This window comes from Octodon degus, unplaced genomic scaffold (assembly GCF_000260255.1).
Source record: "Octodon degus isolate 3935 unplaced genomic scaffold, OctDeg1.0 scaffold00031, whole genome shotgun sequence".
NCBI lineage: Eukaryota > Metazoa > Chordata > Mammalia > Rodentia > Octodontidae > Octodon > Octodon degus.
Window position 1 is genome coordinate 7,655,746 of NW_004524607.1, and position 12,699 is coordinate 7,668,444.

Sequence of the window (12,699 nt, forward strand, 5' to 3'; positions counted from 1 at the left end):
ATCGGGGCAGGGCACTGATCATCACAGACTAAATCACAAACAAGTCACTGCACAGCATCAAGCAAACGGACTCTCAGGTCACTCTGTGACTGAGGTACGGCTCTCAGCTCTGCTCTGTGCAAGAAGCAGAGGCTGGGTGGCCGCCCAGCCCATCCTCTCCAAAGGGTTGCTCAACTCCTCATGAGGCCTAGTGTCCTGGAAACCAGGCAGCCAGTGGTTCGCGCGGGAGAGAAGCTGGGTGCCAGGCCTGAAGTGAGGGGCGAAGGGGGCCAGGCCGGGCTTGGCCCGCACTCCTCCCCACTCACCGCTATTGCCCACCAGTGGCGCAGTTTGCACACAGCGTACGCCAGGATCAGCACTTTGAACCGGAAGACTGCCAAGAGCTGAGGGAAGCAATACGAACACAAAGACAAGTTATTTCAAATACATTCAAAATAGAAGTGATTCAGCTTTCTGAGCTTGCCAGGCCATCTTCACATTCTGACTTGAGTGGACACAGCCTCCGACGGGGACTGGCGCCGAGGCCAGCACTGGGGTCCTGACCCAGAACCCAGCCTAAGCCACCCAAGCTGGGCTTCCCCCGAGTTCTCAGTGATGACCAGTGGAACACCACCAACATGAACAGGATTTTTCTCACAAAATCGTAAATGCAGGTGAATCCTCCTTGCTATAATTATGACATTTCTGTGAGTTCTATTTCAGCCACAAGTGTGTGCATGCGCACACACTCTCCACAGGGAACAGCTTTTCCCTTGGCCTTCCCTGAGGCCCTGCACAGCTTTCCTGATGACAGCACACAGTGCTCTGGGGCAGGGGCCTGCGCAGGATGGAGGACAAGTCGGAGACAGAGCAGCAAGGTGGGCACTGCAGGGACCAGCCTGTACCGAACCTGGGTCCTTTCAGAGGGCCTGTGCCTTCGGCTTTCAGGCTCCTCACATCTGAAGATAAGAAATTGAAAATACTTACGAATATGTCAAAGTAAGAAGAGTAGTAGTCATACTGCACCACCTCCTTCTCCAGCGTGTTCTCAATGCCTCCATTCACCTAGGAAAGAGGAAGCAGCAGAGGGGGACAGATTTACAGGGGAAAATAAAACAAGATTAAGGTTTCCTGCTTCCCTGCCTACCTCCTCCAAACCCAGGAGTGTTCAGATCTGGGAGAAAAGACCTTACTTTCAACAGAGAGGGGCTGAACAACATGTTTGACTTCTTCAGTTCTTTCACTCACTCATTCAATAGATGAATGTATGGTGGAAAATCATGCAGTTCATATTTTGGCACATTAACATGATACAAAAAATAAGATAGTTTTCACTTCTACAGATTTGTATATCTGCTCACTCACCATTTTATATTGCGCAAGGCCAGGGCTCCCTAATCCAAACCAAATATCTATGAGGGCAGCAGGCATGATGGAAGGACAGAAGTGGTTTGCTGTCTTTATATGCTAGTGGCATTTTAAAATTTTGCATGCTTATCAATTTAAATACAGGACTTGGATAAGAGCACTGGCAACAGACTAAACCCATGACTGATTATACACGACAAAATTACAATGAATGATAAGGCTCCAACTTGGTAAGACAGACTTTCTACTCTCTCCAGATTCTGTCAGCAAAGTGAATGTCAAATTGCCAAGTTCAAAACTACAAATAACATCACCGGAACTGTTGCTTTGTTTTTTAGTGCTATCAGGGATTAAACCCAGGACCCTTCCAAAGAGCTACACCTTCAGCTCCTTTTGAGACAGGGTCTCCCTAAGTTACTAAGCTGCCCAAGCTGGGCTCAAAGTTGGGACCCTCCTGCCTTAGCCACCCAGAGTGCAGGGTTTTTAGGTGACCACCACCGTGCCTAGCTGAGAATACTTCTTAAGAAATCAGGGCTAGCCAAATAGCTGAGCAGATTAAAATGTCTGCTTAGGCAGACACAGAGTCCTGGGTTCAATTCCTGCGACTGCCATCCGGGCCCACCCCTGGGGTGTGCTGAGATGGCGACTGAAACTAGGCATGGTGGTGTACGCCTGTAATCCTAGTGCTTGGGAGGCTGAAAACAGGAGGATCACTACGAGTCCCATCTACATAGTAAGACCCTGTAGACCCTGTACTAAATACACAAAAAGTAAAAGAAAAAGAAATAAAGAAATCAAGTTAGGGGACACATGGCAGCAAATGACGTAGCACCAGGCAGGCTGTCATCATGAGGGCCCATGGTCAGCCTGGCCACAGAGAACGAGATGTGTAACACTCCTTTCAAACTTCCAATTCTAACAGTTTTGGTAAACAAGTACAGACACTTTATAAAAAGAAAAGGCAGTGTGCAATTAATCAACTGAGTAAGAGTGAAAGAAATCAAAAAGAAATAGCTCTAGCAGGTTCCCTCAGCAGTCAAATGAGAATAAAAGTTATCATGACAGGATTTGGTTTATTATGAGAGTGAACGTGGTAAATGCTACTTCATGCCCTCAGTTCCTGAAGATTCTGATTTCCGTATCATTAGCAGGGACAGACCATAGATTCACCTTCCTGTACATCTTTATAAATGAATGGAACTAAAACACTGCGAACAGAGAAAGGTCATTCATTACTAAAAGCCAGCCAACCTTCTCTCAGTGCTGCGTCCTTCCAAACTAAAGACACTTCCTGGTAGTCAGGACACTGAAAGAATGTTTATCCCACATGGCCCCAGAAGCAAGGCTGTCACCCCCAGAGCCTCTTTCCCTCTGGAGTGTGATGGCCAATGCCACCAGGTCAGATTTGCCAGGAGAGAAAGTTTTCCTCTTGTATCTGAACACTCAAGGCTAACTGTGCACTGCCTTTTAGTGGAAATATTTAGAATACGTATCTGCAACCCTAACCTGTATTCTAAATTCATCTTTATCTAGCTCAAGGTATCTTAGACTGGTGATACTTCCACACAAAATCCCTTCCCATGCAAGTTCTTTCTTGTCCAAACTGAGTATCCGCATACAAACATCTGAAATCTGAAACTCCAAAATCCAAAACGTTTGGAACACAAACACAGCACCACAGGTAGAAACTTCCACAAGTGATATGTGGTAAGTCTTGACCCAACCACAAGGCCATTAAAAATATAGTACAAAATTCCTCTCAGGCTATGAATATAGAGTATATATGAACAAGTGAATTTTATGTTTAAGATTGGATCTCATCTCCAAGTGTATTATGTATTCAGGTAAGTAAAAAGAATTCCAAAACCTGCAGTACTCCTGGTCCTACACACACAGGGCTGAGGGATACCCGGCCCAGGCTGTTCCTCCAGACTCCACTATGAATTGGCACCTGGAAACGCCCTTCAATACTGGGGTGGGAGAAGTCTCCTATTTCTCAAGCTTTTGCTCTTCCTCCTCAGTGGGCCGCCTTCTTCTCCCTCACAGGATCCTTTTTTTTTTTTTTTTTTAAATGTACTTGGTATAGGGCCTCACTATGTAGCTTGAACTTTTACTGATCCTCCTGTTTTCAGCCTCCTCAGAGCTGGGGTTACAGGTGTGCACCAAAATGCAGTGGCCAGCTCAGTGTACACAGGAGTAGGGCCGGGGCGGGGCCAGTGTGGCATGTGGTGCTGGGATCGAACACCAGTCCCTGTGCTTGCCTAAGCAGGAACTTAGTCTGCTGAGCTATCTTGCCAGCCCCCAAGAAACCTTTACTAGCTTCTGAGTCAGGCTTTCACTGTCCTCAGCCCCTAATTTATTAATCCAGCTGCTCACTACTGCCACCAGTATCTCTACCCATTCACCAAACATCTGCCAGGCACCTCCTGAGCACCAGGCCTGGTTCTAAGTACAGGAAATACTTCAGCAAACAACACAATGTCTCTGTCTTCATGGGTCTGCATTCTGGCAAGGCAAGAGAGATGACAAATTGGGAAATAAGTATGACACAGAAAACAGAAGTAGGAAAGTGTGACAAAATAATGGTGACATTTAATCTTGACACCAGCATGATAGGGCACTAGAGCATACCAAAGGATAAAGGAAATTAACCAGGGAAGAACAGAGGAAGCTGCTAGGACAGAGGCCTCAATACAGACTGAGCCCACTCTACTCGCAGAGTGGGAGGAAGCCGGTGTGGCAGTAGTGAAATGGGCTGCTAGGGAGGAAGAAGCAGACAAGCTCTGCTGGGAAGTGAGCTTCCTGTGGCAACTAGAAGGTTAAAATTCCGTATTTTAAATTCTGCATGATACTTCTACTGGGCCCTACTTGCCTACACAATGATTAGGCAACATTACTGTACAATTCTCCATGCCGCTACGAAAACTTAATAAAATAAGAATGAATACTTTTGCAGAAAAAAAAAAAAAAAGCAAAATCTCTCAGGATTTAAAAAGTCAACGTAATGTAAAAAAAAAAAAAAAAAAAATCCAGAAGCATCACATATTTTTGTGTTTCTGAAAAATCCTAGGGAATAATTATTTTGGACTTTTGGAGTAAAAGGTCTTTCTCAACTACTCATCCAATTATTCAGCCTGAAGTGGTATGCACACACAGGAGCATGGTTGTGTTCCAATAAAACTTTGTAAGACAGGCCTATTGAATCTGTCTCTCAATCTATAGTCTTTCAACTCCTCAGGAACTCAAATTCCTGTAACGAAGACAAAGTGACCTTTAGATTTACCAGGTTTGCTGCAAGCAGTAACATTAGACTAACAAAGGTCTAAATCTGCTGGAGAAGGGCAATGTTACTTCCTTTTGAAAAAGGTATTATTCACTGAATGAAACAGAAGAAAAATTTTTTTAAAAAATTGTCTTTAAAAACATTTTTTATAAAGTTATAAAAAAGTCAACTTACATTTAACTCTATTATCCACAGTAATGTCACAAATAAGAGGTCAAAGGTAACAAACAAACAGAAAGTCCTCCTGACATCAGATATGCCTTTCTTCTCCCTTCCTTCATAGGACTCGATCCTGGCCATGAGCTGTGTGGGGTTGATGGAGTGGACGTCGCGCAGAGAGGCGCGGGAGCTCTGGCTCCCTGTGAGAATGCTCTCCATGACTTCCGGAAGGGGGTGAATCCCAGAGGAGGGTTAAAGGAGCCTCTCCCAATTCCACCATCCTAGAGCAGAGACCTGTGGGAAACAGAAGAGAAATAGCGGATACGTGAGAGCTTGCCTACCACAACCACAGCACCCTTAACCACTGTAGACTATGTGCAGGCGCGCAGCATTCGTGTCTTGATGAAGGCAGAGAAAGTGAAATGAAAAACGACAGTTGCTGTTCTCAATTTATACTATAGAGTAGAGTTTCAGAAAAGAATAGCAGTAAGAAGAAAGCAAATTTAAGATAGGGTGAAGCCAGGGTATTAAGCACAACTGAAAGGCATTCCTGATAACCTGGTGCCAAGCCCCTGGGTGGAAAAAAAAGAAAGAAAATAACTCAGTCCTAAGTGCTCTTACTCATGGACTAGGAGATGTACAGAGCATCTTCCCAGCACATGTACACAGAAGGTGTAAAGTAGCTGCAATAACCTGTTTCCTAATGAGGAGCCATTTTCTACCAAAATACGTAATAGGCTGAATTTAGCATCTCTTCGGAGCCTCTTTATAACCATATTTTTAAGCCTCTTCTTGAAAGTGTTTACAACCCGCAAGTGTTCACCCCCACTGCTGTGCAACAACGCAACTGATAACTGTGGAAGTTACAGTCTCACGTGAGATGCATGTTCCTGAAAGGCCAGGAGGTGACTACACTAAGAAAAAAGACCAGTGATCTTAAATGACCTGATTTTCTCCAAGATGGGACAAAATCACCAATAGAAATAGTGGATAGTGTGATGACCCCCCAGGATATTCCACCTTCCCTTCCTAAAGCAGGGCACTCACGTGCTTTACTGCAACCAAGCATGTGGGCACAAGGGATGTTACCACCATCCAGAAGTCTTTAAGGCCAGGGCATGGTTCAACATGTTCACCTTTCTTACCTCCACATGAGGGGGAATGGCCAGACAGAGAAGAATGTTTTCAAAGTGGGGAAAACAGAATTCAGAAACGGACTGCTGAGATTTTTTGAAAGAAAATGTTCTCGTTTAGTCTTACTCTAGGAGTTGTCCATCTCTATCCCTGACTTATTTCTCTCCCTTTCCACTTTAGGAATAGTCTTTTCCATACTTTATTATTATGGTGGTGAAATAATATATTTTTATTTTTATTTACTTATTGTATGTATTTAGTGCAGGGTCTACAGGGTCTCACTACACAGACTGGACTTGTACTGGTCCTCCTGTTTTCAGCCTCCCAAGTGCTGGGATTACAAGCACACACCACCATGCCCAGCCTCAATCACTATCTCAGTGCACCCTGGGGGCAGGGCCTACATGATGCACAGGAATCAAACCCCAGTCCCTGTGTCTGCCTAAGCAGGTGCTTTAATCTGCTGAGCTATCTGGCCGGTCCTATTGATATATTTTTTAAAGCAATCATTATGTGAACTAAGGCATTTTAAGATATTTATACCTCTTGATCTAGTAACAATACTTCTAGAAATTTAGAGGACATTAGCTAACCTATAGATGTGCAAGCAAACATTGATTATAGCACCAGAGGTGAGGTTAATGGTTACCTCGGAGAAAGTAAGAGGAAAAAGGAACTGGAAGCCACAAGTGGGCTTCAATTCAGGAGACTCGGGAAAGTTTTATTCCTTGACCTGAGCAGTGGGAACACGTCCTGCTTACCTAAGATAACTGACTGATGCAGGTAACTGGTGGTTTTATAAGATGTTGGCTGGTAAAAAGCTCAAAATGCTTTACCCTTTTAGAATTGTGAATTTGTGAATGTTGCCAAACAATTTACTTGATTTATGATTTTAGACTTCTAGTTACTAATGGAATAATAGACTGACTTAAAAATTGTTTGCATTCTCTTTGAGCAGTTTCTTTCCTTTTCACAATATCTAACAGGAGAAAAGAAAGAAAGAAGGGAAAAATATATAAATATACACAAGATAGCTAATTTCTATTGGCTTATTTAAAGGACTAGTTAATGCCTAATTTTTTATCAACTTTGCATGCCTGTATTTGGTAATCAGAACAACTATTTTGAACAATACACAATATAACAACCATTGTTCATTCCCTGTCATTTTGTTTTTAAAATCTGTATCATTTTTTATTTCTTTTTAAATTTCATTCTTTTGAAAATAAAAAAAAAATTAAAGAATTGTCTGCATTGCATTTTCTGAATATTTATTTTTTTAATTTAATTTATTTTAATTTTTGTATTTTTAGGGAAGGGTCTACAGGGTGTTCAGGGTCTCACTGCGCAGCGGGCCAGCCGGGCCTGGAGATCAAACCACCAGTCCTTGTGCCTGCTTGCAGGTGCTTTAACCCACAGAGCTATTTGGCCGGTTGCATTTTCTGAATAAAGAATGCATCACTGTAGAAATGTCTACGCTCATTCAGGTTCCATTCTAGAGAAGACATTTCATCTGTTTTAATTATGTAACACTGAAGCTTGAACCCAGGCTCCTAAACATTCTAGCAAGCACTCTACCACTGACCTACACCCTCATTCTTTTCATTTAAAATGCTTTACACTTGTGTACACACATAGTGTGTTACCTTTTGATGAAAATCCCCATTAACAAGACTTTTTCATAATTTACCTATAATATTTTCAATTGGAAAACCACCTAGATATCTAATGATGGGGGAAGGATTAGATAAATAACAGTACAGCAAGAGTAGACTGACTAAAATGAATGCTTAAGAAGTATTTACAAGGGCTTAGGAAAGTGTTTGGATTATAACTACATTAAAAATCTAGTATTAAATAGAATACATATATGCAGCACGTTACAACTCTAACATAAACTAAATGCATCGAATAATGTACCTATGAAATACATCAGATGTTAGCAATGACAATCCTCTAGCTCATGAAACTATTTTTCTTCTCCTTTCCATGTGTTTAAAATTTCTTATTTCATACATACTACATATAGATCAGTAGGAACTTGATGCAAGTGCCCTCTTGTTAGGGTCCTGAACAGATGTCCCTGGCATTCAATGAAGCCCTTCCCTTATTTTCTGGTCACTTACACTACTGCCTACCATGCTGAATTTTATATGCATTTCCTTGGCTGCCTCTTCTGCGGCCAGGGTACTCTCAGAAGACCGTGCATCTGGCCAGGGACTAGCACAGTGCAGGGCACACAGCAGGGGCAAAGCAAATTATTAACTGAGGTCCATCTAGCATTTTGCCCAAAGACTAGCACAGAGTAAGTAAGTTCTCAAAATAAATCTCTGCTAAACAGAGGAGAGTACAAGTGTTCAGTTCTGAAGGGAAGTTTGGACACTCTCCCCACATGTCATTGCAGAAGTACGGAACATTCAACCATGGTATGAAACATTCAGGTCCTCCTGGGAGTTGGCTTAAACAAGGCCAAGCCTCTCTAAGAACAGCACATATTGATTAGTTGCACCCATAGGAAGCTCAATCTACAATTCAGGATTCACTCCAACTATGGGAGAGAAGAAGTATAAAGAAAAACATTTGGTTAAGAAGATGAGAACTGTCTTCTTGACTTTAGTTTTTGAAAAGCTGCTTAACTGCTTAATGTCCCAGGGGAAGTATTCTTTGTACTAAAATAACCTGCTAGCTCTCCCACAATCATGTAGGGTTAACAAACTAATCAGAACTTGGTGGCTTACAGCCTACATTTGTTGTCAAGCTCACAGGTCTGCAAGTGGCTGGAAATTCACTAGCTCTAGATGTCACATAAGCAGTTCTGCTTCAGGCTGTGCTCAGCAAAGCCTGGCTTCAGGCTGTGTTGGTCCAGCTCTGCCCCATGGATCAGCCTCCTCGAGTCAGGGAGACCGAGGACATGTTCTTGTCCAGGCAAATGGCAAGAACACAAGCTAGACCACACAGACGCATTCAAAACCTCTGCATACGTTATGTCTGCTCACATTAACTTCACCAAAGCTAATCTCAGGGTGTATATGGGTGTACATTCCATGAAAGAGGAGGTGAACAGTGAGTATTTGCCAATGACCCTTCTAATCCAGCAGAGCTATACCAGGACCCTGCAACCTATCACCTACAAGTCAAATGTGGCTACTGCTATGAACACCAAGTTTTATTAAGATACTGCTACAATGTTATTTGTGCCCACAGGGATGACATGGCCATCTAGAGATGCTTTTATAGGAAGACATCAGGATGGAAGGAAAAGATGCAATAGAAGACATATGGTCCACAAAGCCTAAAATAGGTACTTCTGCTTTTATCAGCTTCTTCTTCCTAGATGAGTTCTGAAATTAAATGCTAATGTCAAGAACAAAAAATAGGTTAAATAGCTGATGAATATTACTGTTCTCAATGAATACTGATTTCGTGGTCAGCAAACTTTGTATTTTTCCACAGGTTGCTCCTGACATGCAAACCTTAGGCACAGGTGGACATGTCTAACATCACCCTCTCTGTGGCACTCCAGTAGCACCTGCAGAAGCACATAACTTTTTACTATGTGTGGTACTAGTTATGGAACCCAAGGGCACTGTACCATTGAGATATATCACAGTGTCCCTACCCTCCACTTTTTTTGCTCTTTGAGACAGGTCATACTAAGTCAAAACCCTATTTTGGCCACCTAGGCAGCTGGGATTACAGGTGTACACTGGCACGCCCAGCCACGCCAGTCTTTGCTGTGCTCTTTCCTTAGTCTCATACTATTGGCACAGGAGAAAACCGATCTTGTCTTGGCTGACAGATTACCCAGTGTGATCCTTACCAAGTGGGAGGACAATAAACTTGGACATTTTGCTCCTCTAGAGAAGGGCTCGCACCTTTGCTACTCCTTTACTGCACACTGCATCTGTCCCCAGGCTGTGTGCCAAGCCAAACCTCAGCTCCTCGCACATACACACAGAAGTGATAACAGCACACATGAACACAGCATTAGTACAGCCTTGTACACCACATATCAACATTGCAACAAAATGAACAGCTTCCTTACACAGATTCATGGTGTCAGGCACAGAGCTGAGAATGTAAGATGCAGTTAACCATTAAATCTCAGAACAGTTCCCTAAGTAGGACCTTGAGGAGGGAAAAGAAAAGAATTGGCACCTGACAACCAGCCTCAAGAAACAAGGAATAAGAGGCAAACAGCAGTATGTGGCTAATCCTCAGGGGCTACATGTATGGAAATACAGAGCAAAATTTTTTTATCAGTAGACACCAGAATTCTGAACTAGTAGGCATTTGGATATTTTCAAAATATGAAGTATTAGTTCAATTAAAGAGAGAAAAATAAAAACCAGAACTGAGTCAAAACCAATATGTATTTTAGATAAACAGATTATGAGGTCACTTACTAAATGGTTTCCTGGGATTCTAAGTATAGCTCAAACCCTACTAACTTGCCTAGCCTAATACATGGTCCCTCCTGCCTATTTTTTCAGAACTACTTTAGTGTGCTAAGAATTGTGAGCAGTTCCCAGAGGCACTGATACATTCCCTTCTTACAGACCTCTTCCTGTCCTTTCTACCTGGAGGCAGAAGGGAGAAAGAAGAAAGGGAGAAGACAAAAGGAGGGAAGGGGACAACATCAAAACCAAAACACAAGGTAAGAACTTTTTTAAATATGCAGTTTCAGACCTGAAACATTACTGTCAAAATTTAAAAGATGTAAATTGAAAGACAGTATGATCAATCATATATGGGAGGAATTCATTCCATTAAGATATATGTTTATCCCAAATTGATCTATAGATCAATCCAAAGCATAATTTCACTATGTTTTTTGTTTGTTTGTTTGTTTGTTTTTAGTAAGGGTCTACAGGGTCTCACTACGTGATCCACCTGTGTTCAGCCTCCCAAAAAGCTGGGATTACAGGTGTGCACCACTAAGCCCAGTCTCAATCTCTGTCTCAGCGTGCCCCAGGGGCAGGACCAGCACAGAACACTGGGGATGGAACCCCAGTCACTGTGTCTGCCTAAGAAGGCACTTTAATCTGCTAAGCTATGTGGCCAGCCCTTGTTTTTGTTTGTTTTGTGTGTGTAGGGTCTCACTACACAGCTCAGAATCATAGTGGTCCTCCTGATTTCTGCCTCCCTAGTGCTGAGATTACAGGCATGCACCACCATGCCTGGACTCCATCACAGGCTCAACATGCCCAGGGATGGGGCCAGCATGAGATGCAGTGCCAGGGATTGAACTCTGGCCCCTGCGCTTACCTAAGCAAGCACTTAGTCTGCTGAGCTATATCACTGGCCCCTTACTGTTTGTTTTTATAGAAATTGAAAAACTAACTCTAAAATATATGTGGAAATGCAAAGAAATTAGAAGATCCAAAGCAATATTGAGAAGAACAAACTGGAAAACTATACCTAAACTTAAGGACTTTCTATAAGCAAAACACAGTAATCCTAGCATACTGACCAACAAATACATCGATGGGACACAATGGAGCCCAGAGATAGACACACATGTATGTAGAGGGTCATTTGACTTTTACAAGAACATCAAATCAATCCAATGGCAAGAATACATTTTGTTTTCAGAAGAGTACTAAAAGAGCCATATTAAATTGGGGCTGGGGGAACTCAAACTCTAACTCACACTGTGAAAAAAAAAAACCCCATAGTATTAAGTATAAAATTAAAAAATATAAAGCTTTTAGAAGAATGTTCAGAAAAAATAGTTCCACCATCGTTTTCTAGGTATAGATTTCTTTAAAATGGCACAAAAAGCCATCTTAAAAAAAAAAAAAAAAGTTGTGCAGAATGTCTTAAGAACTGCCACTAATTAGTTTGGAACACAATATGAATATAAAACTGGATAATGCTATTAATTGTTAGAAAAACGAGAAATTCTAAGAGCATAGTTGTATTGTGAAAGGTGCCAGGAGTAGGGGAAAAGTCAGATTAAAAAAATGTAGAAGAGATAAATTTAGAAAAACAGTTTGCAACTTCCAGTGTAGTGATTGCTTTAGGAAAACAACACTAATGGACAGCGACTGTTAGAAGTTGTGGGGGAATATGATCCTCATAGCCTTGAAGTATGACCTCAGATTATTTAATAATTTGTTTCTAATAATATATCTTCAGATTGAAGATTTCTTGCACATTGTACCTGAACCAAGTTATCTAACAGTATCACCAAGGGTGGAAGAAGCTGACATCAGCTGTCTTTTATCGTGCTGCAATAAATATATGACATCAGTTTATGACAAATCCCTGCCAGAAATGTTTAGCCTGCATATAGTCCCAAGGAAACAAACAAACATGGTACATACAAAATTCTACAAAACAACTACCCAAGACTCAGCATGGAAATTAAAGTGATGAAAAACAAAACAACAAAACCAGAATGTGTACTGTTGTGAAGACTCTCTTTCTACTGAAAAGGGCGCGGAGAGAAAAACACCAAATTCAATGTACAAGCCTGGACGGGAATCTTCAATTAAAAAAACAAAAGAAAAGGGTACAGAAGACAATTGAGGAATTGATTCTAGTTTCAAACTCTGGCTATGTAAAAGAATGCCCTTATTCTTAGCAGGCACAGGGTGAAGTGCTGAGTGCTAAGTATCATGATGTACGCAACTTTCTTCTAGTTAGGTCAGAAAACAATAAGGAGGAAAGGATGACTGACGACGAGGCTGCAGTATCTGGACCTACCTACCTTCTATATAAACATATACACAACATAAATATATTTGAATACAAAATACAAACAATATACA

The 12,699-nt window shown here is 41.9% G+C and overlaps 1 protein-coding gene across 2 annotated transcripts in view; it reads right to left on the minus strand.

Annotated features, from left to right (window-relative positions):
• Positions 1 to 12,699, minus strand: part of Stard3nl (STARD3 N-terminal like) — a 47,096-nt gene that overhangs the window by 12,847 nt on the left and 21,550 nt on the right. Inside the window, exons 2-4 of one of the 2 annotated variants that reach the window (XM_004629566.2) lie at positions 4,805 to 5,083; positions 967 to 1,044; positions 306 to 383 (exon numbers count right to left, since the gene is read on the minus strand). In XM_004629566.2, coding sequence (XP_004629623.1) covers positions 306 to 383; positions 967 to 1,044; positions 4,805 to 5,008 — 360 coding nt within the window. In that variant the 5' untranslated portion in view covers positions 5,009 to 5,083. The remainder of the gene's footprint in view (positions 1 to 305; positions 384 to 966; positions 1,045 to 4,804; positions 5,084 to 12,699) is intronic. The other variant, XM_023713525.1, reaches the window with a different exon arrangement.